Source organism: Mus caroli, chromosome 4 (genome assembly GCF_900094665.2).
Source record: "Mus caroli chromosome 4, CAROLI_EIJ_v1.1, whole genome shotgun sequence".
Classification (NCBI taxonomy): Eukaryota; Metazoa; Chordata; class Mammalia; order Rodentia; family Muridae; genus Mus; species Mus caroli.
The window spans coordinates 26460641-26479776 of record NC_034573.1 but is presented as its reverse complement, the minus strand read 5'-3'; the positions used below and the strand labels follow the sequence as shown (position 1 = coordinate 26479776).

Below are 19136 nucleotides of genomic sequence, written 5' to 3'. Positions count from 1 at the left end.
TGCTGAGTTTTTTGTCTTTCCATATGAAGTCGATTCTTTTTCAGTTCCTATGAAGAACCATGTTTGAAGATAAGTCGTATACGTACAATTCTAAAGACGAACACATTCTGACAATTCCTTTGCTTCCCAGAAGATAAACAGTTAGCATTCATTCCCTCAGTAATTTCTGGTGTTTTGAGTGCAACAGTGTGGCTATGTTCTGGCATATGGAGGTTATCACTAGTCACTGAATAAGGACAAAAGAATTAAGTTCCACACTTGGAAATTTAAAATCACCAGGAAACATTTACTCATTCTTAGAAAAAGCTTCCTGGAAAGTAGCCTTTGGAATCTTACAAGACTCAGGTTATACCATGAAAGCTACTGATTTCAAAGGCTGCCCGAAATAACTGATATGAAAAGGCCAGGTGCTTTAAACAGAAACTTGATGCTGCCAGGGCTGCATGGCCGGCTCATGGCAGAAACAGCAGAGGCTAGGCATGAAGGCAGGCTGGGGCCAGCCCATGGGCTAAGAAAGCAAACTGTACTTTAGTGTACCATGTCATGAATCACAGATAACACTTGTGTGAGATATGTCAAGTACCCTCAGGCTCTTTGTATAGCCACTGGACAGTTCTAAACATTGTTTTGTGATGTAGTCTTTCCTAGGTAAAGGTTTTTTTTTTACTATACTTTTTTTGTATGAATGCTTGTCTGAGTGTATATATGTGTATCATGTGCATGGTTGGTGCCCATGGAGGTCAGGAGAGGGTGTCATAACCCCTTGAAAATCGAATTATGGGGTTGTGAGCCATCAAGTGGGTGCTGGGAATTGAACCTGGGTCCTCTCTGTAAAAGCAACAAGTGCTCTTAACTGCTGAGCTATCTCTCAGGATTTTTAGTGGGCCCTCTTAGGATTTTTAGCGAGCAGGAGGTATTTATAATTCAACAAAAACATTCTTAAAAGTTATACCAACTGTTAAGAGTATATACTAAAAAGTAACACGGACCTACCAGCATGTTATTTCCTATGACTGTATACAGTTACAAATACACACTTTATACAGATGTAGGGGAATTCTGCAAGCAAGGGATTGAGATTCTATAAAAACCATAATAATCACCTAAAGTGTCTCCACACTATGACCCTGTACAGCGAAACAGGATACACCAAACACACATTCCTGAAAACTAAAGTTTCTTTCAAAATCTAACACTGAGTTTCAAGTACTACCAGAAATTAATTAGAAAAGCCTCTCAAAGGAATTAAAAAGAAGCCATTTAGATCAAGGGAGAGAGCTTAAAAGAGGAAATGCACAGGGTAGAACTTCATTTAAGACTACAGGCACTGTAGTCCTCTCCACAGCTAGCAGAGACCAGGGGCTGTCTATAGATGGGGTCTTGAAGGGGACAACTGGGAGATTATATGGTAGACATATTCAGGATGCTGACTGCTGAAGTGGTATCTGTCAAAACTCAGTAAACTGTACACTTTGAAATGAAGCAGTTTATTGTACATAAGTTACGCCTTAATTAAATATGACTTCCTAGTGGACAGAAACAAAAATACCACCACCACAAAGATGACAGAAGTTCAGACCAGAGCTCACTTCCTGTGTGCTGGGTGGATCTTCTGTCAGTTGGCCCAGTACTTGTACTTCATTTTGGGCATTTTGTCTCTCAGACGGAAGAAGGAATTGCAAGTGAGTGAGTGCCAACACTGAAGCACCCTCCAGGGTCACAGGGTCACAACACTGCAGTCATCCACAGCAGATATCTGGGTTGAGGACGTGTAGAAATGTTTCCTCTGCTGATGAGTGCGCAGCTCTCACACAACTGACTCCACCTACACAGATGGAGCTGGTAGAAGAGCAGATCCAGGGACCAACGCTCACCTTAGGAACCCAGCCTTCAGCATCTTAGAGGGGCTGCTTCTACGGTGGGGCTGACATGAACTTGTCATTAGTAACAGTAGCTTAGCTTATCAATACTGAGGCAACGAGGAAACTAATGGATAGATATTAAAAATATGTGGTTATCTATAAGCGGGAGGGTTACTTGATATAAAAGCAAAATGCTTACCGTAGCTTAGAAAAAACACTAAGAAGTTTGCAATGAGAAGTCAGTCACTTTTATGCTGTACTCCATAAAAATGAAGGCCCATGAAAAAATAAAGAGGATTTTTTTTCTCACTTGTGTGTGTGTGTGCGTGCCTGAGTATATATGCACCATGTGCTTACAAGAACCATCATGAACATAAGGAGTCAGACCACCCGGAACTGGAGTTGCAGAGAGTAGGGAGTCTCCATGCAGGTGCTGGGAACAGAACCCTAGTCCTCCACAATGAGTGCTCTTAACTGCTAAGCCGACTCTCAGTCCGATGATTCAGTCTCTAGCATGACTATGGTACATCGTACTGAGTATGCTAGGAAACTGGTGATTCAGCTATTGGTCTGCATGAGGTAAACACCACTGGGCAAACCCACAGCTCAGTCGCGTAGAGAAGCCAGCTACCATTCCTACATACCAGCCTGAAATAACAATCTGAATTTTATTAAAAACAAAAATAAATCAAAAAAGCTTCCTTCAGTTACAGAGTATGCACAAGAATTTCTGCATTATATCATCTTACAAGAAATACTTGGACAGGAATAAAAGTAGATAGATAGCTTTACTAGCTTGTGAAGAGAGGAGTTGACTACACACACACACACACACACACACACACACACACACACACACACAGGGAAGGAGGGAGAAACAAAACCACCTGTAATCTCTGGCTGCAGGAGGAGGGGGCCTTAGGAGCATGACAGAAATTTGAAGGAAAAAGATATTCGCTACTCAAAAAAATACTTCAACAAAAAATAGCCAACCACTTGTAAATAACTCTAAGCAGATGTTTTCAGTATGGCAGTATGGCGCTCTTAACTGACTTACTCAACCTAGAGCATGGCTTTACTGCTGAGGAGGACCTCACTCCACATTACACAACCTTGCTTCCTTTCCTGGAAACGGAAACAAAATGCCACTAGTGTCTGTGCAGGACCGTCTGGTTCTTGGACATCAATGTATAAACCTGTCTGCCTGTTTTCTACTTCACCCAAGAAGTGAGGCTTGAATAAGTTGTAGAACAGGGATTACTGACCATCTGGCTCCTTGGTATGTTGTTATTTGAAGGTTTTACAAGTTGAGACATTGAGCAAACTGGTATGGATTTCAAGTAAAGATGGTGTGCTCACGTTCAGCGATAGTGGAGCTTTAAAAATGCATGTGAGTGTGCCAGTGCACCTACTTAAGGCTGCCCAGGACCACAGTGTCGGAAACCCCAAGGAGCTGGGCATACACAAGCAACCAACTGCGTAACAATCTTTCAACACTGGTACCATGAGCAAATCCAGTGTTTTCTTCCATTTGCTTGTTTGAATACTTTCAAGTGACCAGGACAATAAAATTTCCTTTTAGTTGTAGGATGCAGACCTTGCAAAACAACTGGCTAGAAATGAGCTTGCATCCATGTAATGTGGAATCTCCCAGGAAGTCAAGATGCTTTCCGCATGCTGCACAGCAGAGACCATGGCCCTCCTGTGGAGTGCCAGATGTCTGCACAGGCAGCAGTGGCAGGCGGTGTTTGGTCTTGGACTCAGTCTACAGCTATCTTCTGTGTCAGTTTTATTTCACTACTAACGCTGAGCTCGGCATTCACGTCACCTAACAGAGTTTTCGGCTATAATCTTTTTTATTTAAGTGAAAGAAGAAACTTAGCTCCCAGGAGCTTTCTACTAACAGGTTTTGAGGAAGGCACATCTTGCTATAAACTCTCCCTTACCTTCACTGTATACAGAAGGGATTCATTATAAAACTCGGAGAGGAAAAAATAACAGGAAAAAGGTTATCTGTCTTAGCCTTAAAGAACACCTTCGCTAGCTTCTCGTGCTCATCTGGAACAGAGCAGGAGCATGCTAGATGTACATCTAAGTACCACGGCGATCATCTTTCTGTTCCAAATGTTCTCTTTATAAACATGAACACTATAAAAGCGAAGCTGATGGCATCTAATTTAAAAGACATTCATGCACTGGTATCAAAATGTGTTAACATGGACTGAAAAAATAGATCTTAGGGATTTATTTTTTTAATGGCATTTTATTATTACCTTTAAGTTACTTTGAAGGTTGGTAGTAAACTTATTGTTAGCAATATAAATATTCTCTTTGTAAGTGTTCAAATTCTCTTAAAAGCATGGGAAGGCAACAGACTCAGGAAAGGACTTCAGAGGAATCAAGTCCTCTGAGTAGCTACGAAAGTGGGTTTAATTTTCCTCCTTTGCCTTCCTTACTCGGGCCTCCTGATTTGCCTGCTGTATTCCTTATTTGGTATAACAGACCGATAGCTCAGCTCAAGCCTCCTTTAGCTGGGCCAATGATTTGTGTCTCTATTATTTTTCAATTTTCTTCAAATATATCATAAAACAACTCAGTAATGGTTACAAGAAGGATCATTTAAGCTACATCATCATCTTTCAATTTCATCTGCTACTAATATTAAAAGTCAGAAAGGCTTCTGTTTTCACACAGAATTGAAAATCCATAGGGTGTAAAAAGAGCATGTCACTCATACCTCACTGACGATGCTCAACCTCACGAAAGTCAGTAAAGTGGCTCTCCTTAAGCACAGCTGCCACCACTCACCTTTAATATTAACAGGTGGGACTACAGTTAGTATTGATCCAGGATGTGTTGGCACAAAACCCTGTCTTTGAACTCAGCCTCAACATTCTGTCCCTCTGTAATGTACCAGCAGTTATTAATACCCTGTCTTTACATTGGAGCATACCATCTACTGGGGAAAAAAAAATCAGATTTTTGAGATGAGCACTTTGAAGAAAATTCTTGAGGTCCCACCTTTTACTACAGAGAAAGGATGATGCCTGCAAGCAGTAGCCAGTGTGCTACCCCCTCCTGTTAGGTAGCTCACTCCAGGAGCATGCACATACAGCCAGGTTCACTTTATGCGCTCTGAAGCAGAGAACGCTCGCCTTCCCAAGCCACAGGTGCCATCATCTGATGCAACAGGACAGTGGATTTTATATCCACCAGAAGAAGAAAAGTAACTGACATAACAAATGCAGCAAGGAGAGGCATTTGGCATTCAGAACACGCCAAAAAGCTAACACTCATGAACTGTTATAATGGTTTGTCTTCTCTTAAAAAAAGGTCTTTGCATATTTTAAAACGTAACGGTCCCAGAGAATCATGAAGTGCCTTGTCGTTTCTGCTGTTGGCTTCTGATGACCTCTAGTTGTTTTTTGCATTGCTGGTAATAAGTAGAAAGGCTTTTGTTTTCATCTAAAAGCTTTTTATGTTCCTGTACCAGACGAGATGTATTTTGCTGGTCCTTTTCATCCTGGTCCAATTCTGCAACTAGTTCTTGCCTATAAACAAATTACACAACAGACATTACACCCGACGGGAAGATGCACACTGGAAGCTGATGAAGGAAATTCAGCTAATTAGAACCTTTCTCCCTATCATTCTGCAGCTTAAGTATATTACTCCAATATGATCCTAGGACAGAATAGAGACCACCTCCCACTCATCTATTGTAGACCCACAAGATACAGCCCTTCACTAAGTACTCAAGCAGTCAGTAAATCAGAGAAACACTGCACTAAGTTTGAGGGGATTTCATCTGGTGCCCTCCTCTCTTGGTAGGAAGGAAGAAAAGGGGGCTCAGTTCCAGAGACAGCATTGTGTCACAGTTCCTACTTCACGGCTATACACCAGGGTCCTCTGATCCTTACTCTGCAGTCACAGGGCTACTTAACTGCAGCTCTAATGGAACAGCAAGAATAGCATTTGCAAAGGGGAGGTCCTCATCCTTACAGGCAGGTAAGCTTCAAGTCCCTTTACTTTGAGAACATTAAATATTAGCCCTAGAGTGAGAGTACTGGGTGTAGATAAATAATAACATCTTATCAAAAGGAACTTCTCAGTAGTTACCATTTAAAGTAAGTACTGAGGCGGGTGACTGGTGAGTGGCAAGGCCTTGCCACCATGCCTGATGCTGATCTCGGTCTCATGAGCTCACACAGTGGACGGAGAGAAGACTCCCGCCAGCAGCTGTCTGTGACAGGCACACACATGCATGCCATGCCATGTCTACATCCACAGCGCACATAATAACACAGCACACATAATAAACAACTACTTAAAAAAAGTCAAAGCAAGTACTTAGAACAAACAAGTGTTACATCCACCTATATCCAACATTTCTATTTTTTTAGCAGAGAACTCTTCCTTCACACACTTATACGACAAGGCAGATTAAATACGGAAATATTATAGCAGGCCTCCTCTCCAAATAAAAAGTGCCAGGAGGTCCACAGCTACTTCTCCAGCTTTCAGACCATAATATTCAACTTCCTACTTATGGTAACTTTAAGATACAATCATTTACATTACTATACTATTTTCCTCTTTTCCAAAGTTATTCTTTTATTATTATGTTTATATTATTTATTGCACATGCATGCTCGTGCACGCATGGTGTGTGGAGGTGAGAGGACAAACTGGGGAGATGGGCCTCTTCTCTCATCAGTGGGCTCTGGAGATGTCAGTTTGGTCACAAGTGCCTCTACCCACAGCCACCTCACTGACCTAGTCTCCCTTTCTGAAGCACAGCACAAGTTACTGTGAAACACAAGACATTTTACTTCAGTGCCAGTTACTGTTAAGAATCCTACTTCCATATATACATTTATTTATCGTATTTTTCCCTACAACATTTTAGTTGGCATTCTTCACAAGTCTAAAATTTTACAAGGGTCATGCTTATGAAAAGTGAATGCTAACCTCTTACATAAACCAAACCAAACCACCTATTTAAAAATAAGCCAGGAGATTTTAAAAGCAGAAGGCAGGCAGTTTCTACGGCTCTCTGAAAAACAGAGATACAGGTAACTATAACATTACCTCCAAAACAGTCATAGATACAAAACAGTAGCCCTGTCACAAGTAACCTTGCTTTATTCAACACACAAGACCGTGCAGACAAAACGCCTCAAAGATCAAATTCAACTGAGTGCTAGGAAAACATGTTACCTTACCTTTAGTGGAGGGAGAACCTATTGCTATTGTAGTGCTAACTCTAGCCTCTGACAATCCAGATGTGGGTATGCAGCCAGCTTCTTTTCCTTACCACTATATGATGCTGCTATCAAAAGGCTGAGTTCTGGATGAAATCAGTTAAAGGGTGCTTACAGTTTAACACACACCTACATGGAAATACTTTTAAAGGTTTGGATTTATTCATTAACTTAATTATTTTTTGAGAAGAGTCTCACTGTGTAGCTTAGGATTGCCTCGAATTTACAAAGCTCTGCCAGCCTCTACCTCCCATGTGTTAAAACTAAAGACATGTGTCACCACAGCAGCCTAAAGATTTATTTTGCATTTTGTATATGTCTATGCGTGTGTGGCTATATGCACAATGAGTTCGGTGCCCTAGAGGCTGGAAGGAGGCATCGGATGAATACCCTGGTGCAGTAGTTCCAGATGACTGAGCTGTCCAAGATAGGCGTGCTCCTCTGTAAGAGCAACATATGTGCTCTTAGTTTGCTGAGACATCTTTTAGCCCCTAGAATTATGTTTAATGACTAATTCTAGGACTTTTAAGATAAAAATTTCTTAAAGTCTTTTAAAATAATGCTCCTATTTCAATACATTTTAAATCCAAAATACCAGTATTTTATTTTAACTTATTTTTTAAAAAGTATTTTAGGGTTTATTTGTAAAAAAAAAAGAGGGGGAGGGACACTTACTTTCTCTGTAGTAACAATGCGATTTCAGTTTGAACTTTCATATACTCCTGTGCCATTTTACAATGTTGTTCGAACACTGCCATGGATTCTTTGGAGTTTGGGCACGGCGCTAGAGGCTGGAAAGAAAGCAGAACTATTAAGGTTAAACCTTGGTGTCTACCTAAGAGGACGGCCAAGGCAGAGGCGGTTACTGACATTCTTAGAGCTCTAAGAATGTCAGTAATGTAAGTGACAGTAAGTGAGCAGACGAGCCCTGGCCCCCCCCCCCCCCCCGGGGCCAGCGGACAGTGCCAACCCCTCGGCTACACAATGAGCTAGGGCAGACCTTGTGAACAAAATGAAACAAAACATATGGGTGTCAGAAAGGGACTGATGGGGGAGCGGTAGCAGGGTGAAGAGGTCGGAGTGACCAGAGGTGAGTGGGTTAGGGTGATCAGGATGCACTTCAGCCATTCACAAACTGCCCAAGAACAAATTCACTGGAAGTTGTTTTCTAAGTGTTCTGCTGTATCCTGGTGACCTCTGTGCTCCTTATCAGCAGCTCAGAACGGCTGAGGAGAGCATGGCATGCCCTGCTACAGAGCTGGAACACACTGAAGCCCCTTCTGTTAAGGGACTGGGCTGTGTTGTCCAGGCAGATCTGCAATTTTCTGTCCTTCCATGTGGCCTGGCTCTCAAGATGCTTACAATTCTCTACTCATAGAAAAGCGTGAAGACACGTTACACATACTTTCAGTCATCATGACCCTAAGGATGCAGCACACAATGTCTTAAACAGGGAGGAGCTCATGAGCTTTATATCATAGTACACTTAAAATCCAGGAGTGCAAATTCTATATGTGGCAGCCCGACAACAGAGAGGGAGGGATTTTAAGAGGACTGTTAGGATACGAACGTAGAGTTATATCTGCCCTAAACCAGTTAACTTTAAAATAAGGAAAAAGAAAGATAGGTTTTCAGATAGGCTCTCTTGTGGCTCAGGATGACTGACCTCAACCTTGTTTTGTAGCTGAAGCTGACCTTGAAACCCGGGCTCTCTTGCTTCTGCTTCCCAAGTACTAGGTAGGATTAGAGATGCGAGCACCATGTCTGGCAAAGACTTTAAAGCTGAAGGTGGGCAACTGAAAGCAGAACTACGTAGACAGGAAACCACTGCGAATGTCATGAAGCCCTGGCGGAGGGAGGAGAGAGAGTGCTTCTTTACCTGTAGCTGGTGATCCAGTGTAAGATACGCCATTGGGATGGAGTTATCTGAGCCATTGGTATCTGGAAGGAAAGCATACAGTTCATTTACTAATTCATAATTATTCACTTACTGAATGATACTAAGTAGGAAAAAGCATGAGATGTCATCCCTCTCCCTGAATATTATTAAATAAAAGTTACTGTTATGGGTGATGGACAGGGTATGCTTCTGAATTCTGAAGGAAAGAAGGGGAACACATGATCTCGTATATTAAAACACAAGCATGGTCTACAATTAAGTTGGGAGGCCTGGCTGATCCTAGCCACACAGGCCAACATTCCTTTCCTCGTGTTCTGTTCACCAGGGGGCTGGGTCAACTGTCAGCACCAGTGTACACAAGGAAGGGAAGAGCAAGTGTTCTAGACTCTCCAGAGGTTCTTTTCAGTTGATGCAGATGGGGATGTGACACCTCCTGCCTGTCCCTCATCAGACACTACTGGGGAGAATATACGACACAAACAACAGAGGACAAAAGGCATTCAGAACTCTGAATTATCACCACGTTCCAAACAGTTACACTAGTGAATTCAAGCCGCCAGCCAATCTTATCAAAGCATTCAAAGGACAACTGCCCTCCCACTGGGGTGCAAGTCACATGTGATGACAATGGGGAACCCACACAGAGTCCAATGAAGAAAGCTAAGGAAAGGCGCTGACCCACTCGAACCCTGCTTTCCATGAGACAAAAATGAGAAGAAGTGATAGACCCTAACTAAGAGGACAATGAGCTGTCTCCCACGCTCTTCCCCTAAACCACGGCTACTCTCCCCACACTGCTCCAGCACGTTCTCTCAGGGGTACTTGAGAAGGAAGGAGAACTTGCCGAGATTTCAGAAGCACTCTGTTGGTTCATGAAGGGACAATTAGTTAAGGTCCTTTATTGGATTTCATCTTTGTTCTCTAAAACCAACAAGTAGCACGCATGGCATTTCACTTTCTCTTTTCTGCCTGAGTTGGATTACAGCTTCTAGTTCCTAATATAAACACCTGGTCACAAGATAGCATAGTTACAGCATGAAAATTTATTTTTATATTTACTAATTAAACATGACCTCTTTTCATGAAATACTAAAACTCACACTTGTTTTGGTTAATTTGAGTTAGGCAAAATTTCTGTTCTTTCAAACACAACAAATGTTAGCACCATCATTTCTTTACAGGTGCATTCCCTTAGTGGTGGTTTGAATGAGAACGGCCCCCATGGCTCAGACACTTGAACTATACACTGGACTGTTTGGGGAGAACTAGGAGATGTAGTCTGGTGGAGGAGGCATGTCACTGGGGGTGGCCTCTGAGGTTTCAAGACTTGTGCCATTTCCAGGGTCTGTCTCTCTCTGGCTCCTATTTGTGGCTCAGAATATGAGCTGTCAACTGCTGCTTTAGCATATGGTTGGCTGCCTGCCTGCCACCATGTTCTCTGCCACGATGGTGATGGACTCTAATACTCTGAAACTGTAAACCCCCAATAAGATGCCTTGGCTATGCAAGGATTTCCTATTCTTTATCACAGCAATAGGAAAGTAACTATGACACACTTGTGGATGTTTTCTTTTCTCTCTGATATGTGACTGAAAGTATGAACAGCCATGGAGATCACTGGGTTTTACTTAACTAATCTGTGTCCTAATTACTAAAACATTTAGCTTAACTATAAAGTCAGCAGCTTACCATGCCATGTGGCAAGTTCACTGTTTACCGTGTATCACAACTCTAGGCATGGTCACCACGAATGGGCTAAGTCTCATACTTATCTTTGCTAGGTTCTAAGCATAGAAGAAAGTGGGTCTGTGTCTCTGTAAATTCCTAAGTTGTGTCTAGATATTGCTGTTTCTAGGCCCTGGGGGAGTATGTGTCTCACTTTACAACCATAACAGTGTAAACTGAAACAGGAGAGTATTTATCTGCTAAGATTTTAAATTATATTCTTTAGATTTTCTCTGGAAGAATACAGAACAATTTAATAGTTATGCTATTTGATCTTATGTTTACACTTCCGGTTATTTCCTGGGTCAAGAAGAAGAAGAAGAAGAAGAAGAAGAAGAAGAAGAAGAAGAAGAAAAAGAAGAAGAAAAAGAAGAAGAAGAAGAAGAAGAAGAAGAAGAAGAAGAAGAAGAAGAAGAAGAAGAAGAAGAAGAAGTAGTAGTAGAAGGAGGAGGAGGAGGAGGAGGAAGAGGAAGGCTTTCCTCATCTGTTCTGTATAACCTATCCTATGTAGTGACACAGCTGCAATTATTTCAATGCAAAGACAAAATTTAGCGGGCACTGCAGCCTGGGCCCAGGTAAAACATTTAGTGATTGAGAGGCTGCAGCATAACCTGTACCACTCGGGTCGAGGAGAAGGATACCTGGGTTTACATGCGTAGAAAACAGCGGATAGCAGACATCTAAAGAGCTCTGATTTTCTCCTGTGCCACACTGTTGATTCCCATGTACGAATCTAGGCTGAAATTAGGAAACCCTCTAAGGCAATGCTAGGGAGAATAGTCCCTTAGTTTAGGGGGGTTGTCATCATCATCATCATCAACAACAACAGTTCAACAACAACAGCTCAATAACAACAGCCCAACAACAGCAGCAGCAGCTGCTGTCACCCCGATGGCTGGAACACTTCACTATGCACCACCGGACAGGAATCTGGGTGAGGTTTTGCTACTGTTAGTGTTTAACTCACCCAAAGTAGACAGGACACACCCCTCGCTAAACCTAGTTCTAAATCATATGACACAGGGAAAAGCTGCTCATTTAATTTTTAAAATGAAACTATAAACTTGACTAGGACACACCAGGTATCTATAAATACTGAAAGCACAGTTTGTGAAGACAGTAAACTAACTTCAAAATTTCAGTTTTATTGGTACTTTTTTTTTTCTTTTTGTTTTTGACAGGGGTTTCTTTGTGTAGCCTTGACTACCCTGGAACTCTCTTTGTAGACCAGTCTGGCCTTGATGTCACAGAGATCTGCCTGCCTCTGCCTCCTGAGTGCTGGGATTAAAGGTGTGTGGTACAACAACCTGCTTAATTTCAAACAACTTCATTTTCCAAGGTTTATAAGACCACCTTCCTTCCCTTCTGTTGTACTAAAACACAGAACAAGATCTTCCTTAGATACAGTGCTTACGTGTGTGAAGACATCACAGTACTGTGCACTCATGAGGAAACTCTATCTCTCCCTTTGCACAGGTATTTTTAATCCGCCATTATGACAAACTGAGCTATTTACACTGGAGTTTTAATAAACTAAAAGGCTTTCAAATGTCTATGCATTTGAAATAAAGTCTCTCATGAGCTATGAAAAGTTGCCAAATAGATTTCTCACTTGGACACATATTCTGTGTTTTTAAAAACCAGAGGCTGACACTCAGGAAATAACACAACAGTTAACAAAAGGGATCTCATGAACTTCCAAAGCTTCTTCGCAGCAAAAGAAACATCTAAGCTGGTCGTGGTGGCCTTTAATCCCAGCACTTGTAAGGCAGAGACAGGCAATTATCTGTGACTTTGAAGCCCACAGGGTCTACCATAGTAAGTTTTGAGACCAGCAGTAATATACACGCTGTGAGATCCTGCTCCTCCTACAAACCAAGCAACCAACTACTAACAAGTTAAATACAGTCTATAGAGTGTGTGTGTGTGGGGGGGAAATCTTTCATGGCTGTGTATGTATATTTATAATAAAAATAAAAGAACAAAGAGCAAAAAAAAAAAAAACCCTGAAGAAAATCAGTATGCAGACTAATGATGTCATTAGTCATGTATCATGTATCAGGAATACACACAATGGAGAATACACACAATGGAGACTACACGCAGAACTGAGCCGTATTTGGGAGGAGTTGGAGTAGGGTTCGATATGGTCTAAATATACTGTATTCATGTATAAAACATTAATAATAAAAAGTAGAAAGTCAAGTAAAGATGCTGGTGGTCACTGTTAGCAATATGGGAATTGTAATTACTGAAAAGGTCCAACAAGAACAATCATGATACAAATATCACATAGTGAAGTACAAGAACACGTTTCCGAACTGGAAAAATCTGACTATTTTTAATATACGTGTTTAGTATGTGGGAGGGAAAAACACACACAGGGTAAAGCAGTTAGTCTCTGCCATAACACTCCAAGGGCATTTCTAAAGCTACTGCCAAGTGGTTGATTTTATAAACATGAAGATCTAAATAATGACATCATGCTTGTCTTTGTAAAGATTAATGCCTCAAGTCACTCCATTTTGTATTACAAGGAACGAGACTGGTCACCTGTGGAATCATCAGGGGTCCACGGGTGACTGCGAGCTGGCTTCTCTGAGGTTGGTCCTGAGGTAGTGATCATTCTGACACTAGGGCTGGATGACCGACTGCTCACCTGTGAAGAAACGGCAGGAGGAAAAGCTGTCACTTCTTTCTTTTTTAAACAAAGAATTACAAGATACATCTTCATGTCCAGTAAGAGGCAAAAACTTTCCATCTTTACTAGTAGATGCCTAAGACTCTTGAAAGCAGCATTCTAAGTATATAGTCAATGTAAATCAAATTCACTATGCATTCATACATAGCATCTCGTCCAAACTTATAGAGAAATAAAGCCCACAAAACAAAAGCTGCCAATGCTAAGACTTTATAACCCTGGATCGTCTGTTATGTTGAGAGGAACTAGTAATAGAGCCACCAATTCTCTGTAGGATGAGAAGGCCTGCTTAATCCCCGCTTCAAGCCAAGGCTCAGGAATGCTTTGTTCTGTGGGAAAGAGAAAACTAGCAAAAAATGAAAAACCTTCCAATAAAAGCAGTTGGCAAGCCCAGCATGGTGGCAGACAGCTGTGATCAGCACTTGGAGGCAGAAGCAGGAGGAACATGAAAGTCCCTTGTACAGGGACACCACATGAAGGAAGACAGAACTGAGCATTCGTACACGACAAGTATGAGAAATGAGACAGACGCATGTCCCGTGTTTCACATGGTCAGATATGGTCAAATTCCAGAAAACAGACAAGCAAAAAATAGAAGTGGCCTCCCGAGGGAAATGGCAGCTACAGGTGAAGTGTCCCTAAGTCAACAGATCTGAAATTAGAAATGCTTTGAAACCTGAAACTTCCAGTGCTCACAAGATGCCACAAGTAGAAACTGTGTACCTAACAAACACCTCATGTGACACAAGTACACTGAAGCCATCATTTAAGTGACCTGCAGGCGATGCATATTGTGCAGAGAAAGCAAATGCAATGCAAGTTCAGGCCTGGGTCTTATGAGCCAGGTGTCCCATCACATACATGCGTATATTTCAAAATCTGGAAGAAAACCCCTCAAAGTCAGAAACACAACCCATTTCATGCTTTTCAGAAGAAATATTCAACACACACTCACAAACCATGAGCTACAGCCACCACGGAAGCTAGAGAATGCTGGCACAAGACTGCCCGCAGCCTGGAACAGTGAAGAATGTGCTTAGAACAGCATCTGAAATGATAACCCCCACCTTACCTACCACACAAACTCCTACAACAGGAATGTCTAAGCAGGAACTTTACTTAACAAGAATTTTTTTTTCCTGGACCAAAGGCTAAAATTCAATTACCTTGAAGAAAATCCTGATAAGAATGGGTACTAGTCTTCTCCATGCTGAAAACCGTAGGTAAGAAAACAGTAATGAACTTACAAAACTACCAAACAACACAGAAATATGATCTACAGCATCATAAAACCAGGATAAGCAAGAACATTGCTTTTAAAATTCCTGGGTTATTCAGGAAAAGCAGGCTTGGTACAAATGTTAAAATCGCAAGGGTATTTACTAAAAGTGGCACAGTCTAACTCTTAACCTAGAAAGGCAAAGGGGATGAGAAATGAGAAAGGTACCTATTCCACCTCAAAGATGGTAAGAGGATAAAGAAGAGTCTAAAATAAAGATGGACCAGCTTACCAGGAAAAGGAACAAATACAAACTAAAACATTAAAGCACAAAATGAAACAAAGCAAAATCCCCAACCCTGGGGTAGAGATGGCTTGGTGGTTAAAAGTGCTTCCTGTTTCTACAGGACTGACTTTCCAGAGGGCTGAGGAGGTTCACAGCTCTAGCACCAGGAAATCTGATGTTCTATTCTGGCCTTTTTTGGGGACCACACAAATGTAGCATGCATATGTGCACATACACAGAGACAAACACATAACATAAGTGAAAAAAAAATTAAAGTCCCAATCCAACAGTCAGGATGAATTAAATGTGATCCTAAGAGATGAATCTAATTTACAGAAGTTAAAACAGAGGCTGGAGAGATGAGGGTTGTTAGGAGCATCCCTGCTCTCCTACAGAGCCCAGGCCAGGTTCTCAGCACCTACATCAGATGACTCTCATGTGCCTGAAACTCCAGCTCCGGAGATCTGACACACCCAGCCTCCTCTGGTGCCTGCACGCTCCTGCACATCCACACCTCCCATTAAAACAACAACAAAAATGTGAACCATTAGAAAAAAATGAAGTTAAATAGAAAAGATAAACCATGTAAAAAAGCACTCTAGGTTATGTTAATAGAATATTAATGTTAGAAAATATATTTTAAAACCAAACTAAGAAGCACTGATGTGAGGTGTTCTACGACATGGAAAATCTTGGGGATGTAAAAGGGTGAGGAGCCCTAACCCTGAAATCCAGCAGGAGCCGCTCACCAGCAAAGAAGCAAGCATTCAAACAGTCAGCAATGGAAGGCCCTTCTCCCTTCCCTGCCCTAAGTTTCCTAGGCATTTTGCCTGAAACTTCACTTACAGAAAAAGATGTATACCAATTTCCTTCTACACACCAGGAGCTTGGGGTTCATCTAAGGCACCTCTAATTCTACTGTATAATCTTGCTTATCCAAAGAGAAACAAAGAAACAGAAAGGATTCCTTCCAACCCTGAGCTGTTAACTTGAGAGTAACCAAATGGTCCATAGGGCTAATGCTAAGACAACTGAAACTGTCCCTGGAGAAGCCCCAGGTACACCTGAGGAGCTTACTCGGCAGCACTCTGAGAAGCTCGTGGGTTTTTTATTCCTGAGAGCTAGCACTACAAGTTTTCCAGCATCAAAACTCTAATTCCTGGTTTGGCCCATGCTGATGTCCCTAAAGTCTAGAGGAAGTAATTCTTCAGGCTGCTGAAGGCAGCAGTGAGAGCCGTGTCTCTGCCCACTCAGTCTCAGCTTCTGCCCCACCATTTATTAGTCCCACAGCTTTAAGTAAGTTCCAAGACACAACAATCAAACGAGGGCACATTAAAGGCCTTGACCAAAGAACAATGCTCTTTAAGCTGTGGCTAGAAGCTGAGTGACACAGCTGAGTAAACACAGTTGAGATCATGCAGTGGTGCACAGCACTAACTGGTCCCTCCCTAGTTCAAAACCAGGTCTATAAGGCACCACAAGGATGTTTTCCAAGGAAAAATTCCTTGACATTTTGGTTATTTATACTCAGTTCCTACATAAACTTGGGCCTGATATGCTTTGTATTATTATCAAAGATTCCTTTACAAATTAACTTCTCAAAGACAGAGAAAAACTAGTATGAAAATCTAAAGTTCTCAAAAACAACATTAACTGTGCTCCTTAAAAGTATCTGAAAAAATATAAGGCATAAGTAAGAAAATTAAGTGACATTTGACATTAAAAATTAGCTTGTGGCTCACTTACATTATAGCTCCCAAACAATCATGGAAACCACTGCTTTTAGGATCTGTTCTTCAAATTTTGCTGGTAGAATTCTGATGGCCCTAAATGCTCCCCAACTATTACAGCTTTTCGAGCTGCTTCTTCCGGAAGACATTCCCAGTTTACCCTCTTCTTACATAAACTAGAGTTCAAAGATGCAGAGCAACAACTGACAGAAATGCCACATGGCAACTTGGGGCAGCAAAAGAATGTAAGTCAAATATAAACTCCTGGCGTGAGCTGCCGGCAGGAGACACAGACTGCAACTGGCCTTTGGCTGGAATCTTACCTCTGTATTTATGAACAGGGATGGAAAGTGACTTTACAGACAAAAAGAAAAGTTTATGTTTTAATGGCTCATCTAGAAGACCAGAAAATAATTCTTATTAAATCAAGAACTTTCATACTCAGTTCTATCACACACATCTGAAAGCCTTTCGTACCTTTTAGAATTACTGAAGTCACAGAAGCACAAAATGGACTAGGGCTGTTGTTTATCTTATAAACTTTAAAGCACAGATGTAGCAGATTTAAATGGGTACTTCTCTATGGCAGTCCCAGGTACTCCTGAAAGCTCTTAAGTCCAAATACATCCAATCCCAGTCTGAGATTTGCTCCATTATAGCTTTTTACTTTGTGAGTCAAGACCTCACTATATAGTACTAGCCTTGAACTCACAAGGGCATCAGGAGCTCTTATCCCCCGAGCTCGCCCCTCCCTCCCCCGACAGAAAGAACAGAATGTAAGATTTAACTTCTTCCCCAGTGCTATCTTCATTTCATATCTGGACAGCAAGAATACTATCACGAAGACAATGAAGTATTACCAAGAGCACTGGCAGGCACATCCTCACCTGCATGGTAGAAGGCCTATAACACATCAGCTCCTACTGTACGTCTGTACTCTCATATTCAGTACAAACTCCCTAACAGGTGTTACAGTGCCTAGCTGCATAGACTGTTGAAGCTCAGGATAACTAAGGAGCAGGTTGGGTTCACACTGTGTGTCTGATTCTCTAGATAATGGTAACTGTGTTGCTGTGGAATGGTAGTTGCATACTGGATAGAATCCCAAAAGGGGTATGAGGCCTACATTACATCATTTCAGTGAAACAGGAAGGCTCACCTATATGTTTAACAAGTAAATGTATCTAGTCACCTGTCTAGATTCACTATTATGATATTTAGTATGGGTTAACTTGGCTCAGTGACACAATAGTTAATCATTACTGGAAAATTACAGACAATTAGAAACCATAGCACTTAGCATTCACTTTGATCACTTCAGTACAAATTACATGTAGCTTTTTGATTATTCTGTTTGTTTTTTGAGATGCTGGTCTCAAATTCATCTTGCAGACAAACAAAAGATGAGCTTGGATATATAACCCTGCTGCTACCTCCGCCTCCCAAGCACTGGGTCATCCCCACAGCTATTTCTCTGTGTGCTGAGAATAAAGCCCAGGCAAGCACTCTACCTAATCTAAGCTAATCCCCACTCCTGTAATGTAAGACAGAACAATAAAGTTTACAGTGTGCCACTGAATCTGACTTGCATTCAAAATCCCTTAAGAGGAACTGAAAACATGGAAGAGACAGAGACTAAGGTTCGGGTTATTCTCTAATTCTTGGGTGACCCATCTGCCAAAAAAGGATTCAGTGTCTAGGGTAGACACAGGTAGTGTCTATTAAGGGCCTGCCTAGTACCAAATTCAGTGCATAACAAACAGCAGTATTATCAGTAGTGTTCTCCAACTGTAAGAAAAATTATCAAGTAAGTATGGTCTGATTAAAAAGGACTTGGTACCGGGTTGGGGGTGGTGCTTGCCTAGCACAAAGAAAGTCCTCGGTCTGATATCAATGCTACATATAGACAGGATGTGGTGGTGGACACCTATAAGCTCCTGGGGGGTAGGGGCTGGAGAATCAAGAGGTCAAGGTTATCTTTTGCTACATAGTTTGAGGCCGGCTAGAGCTATATTAGACCTTGCATGAAGTCTGGGTGCAGTCAGTCTCAGCCAATGACTGCTAGCAACACACTGGTACAAGAAAGTTGGGTTTCCTACTGGGGTGCTGAAGGTTCTCTATTGGGCTCTACAGAGCATTTCTGTAAGAGTGCTTTAGAAGGAAATTCAGACTTTGATGTTTGATTTGGGGGAGGAGAGGTCCACTCTTGATTGCCTGCTGCCCAGCAGGGGCAGTTCTACAGAGAGGCAGATGGACAGGAGAGCGCTGTATGTGGGAAAGCATCTCTTGCCTTTCTCATCTGTAGGGAAGGGCAATGTGTTTTTATGTTTGGGGTGGCAATGACCCTTGTACATTAAGGGGACTTGCTTTGTCTTATTTTTCCAGGGTCTGAGCACAATCATTTTTGATATAGCTAGTAAATAGGGTTGTTTTTTTCCCCTCAAATATT

General features: G+C 41.7%; 1 protein-coding gene across 2 annotated transcripts in view; it reads right to left on the bottom strand.

Moving 5' to 3' along the window:
* Positions 1–1471: 1471 nt before the first annotated feature.
* Map3k7 (mitogen-activated protein kinase kinase kinase 7) overlaps positions 1472–19136 on the bottom strand; it is a 56501-nt gene continuing 38836 nt past the window's right edge. For both annotated transcript variants that reach the window (XM_021159535.2, XM_021159534.2), the window contains 4 exons: positions 13305–13410; positions 9006–9067; positions 7802–7917; positions 1472–5413 (listed from right to left, as the gene is read on the bottom strand). In XM_021159535.2, the coding sequence (XP_021015194.1) occupies positions 5233–5413; positions 7802–7917; positions 9006–9067; positions 13305–13410 (465 nt within the window). In that variant the 3' untranslated portion in view covers positions 1472–5232. The remainder of the gene's footprint in view (positions 5414–7801; positions 7918–9005; positions 9068–13304; positions 13411–19136) is intronic.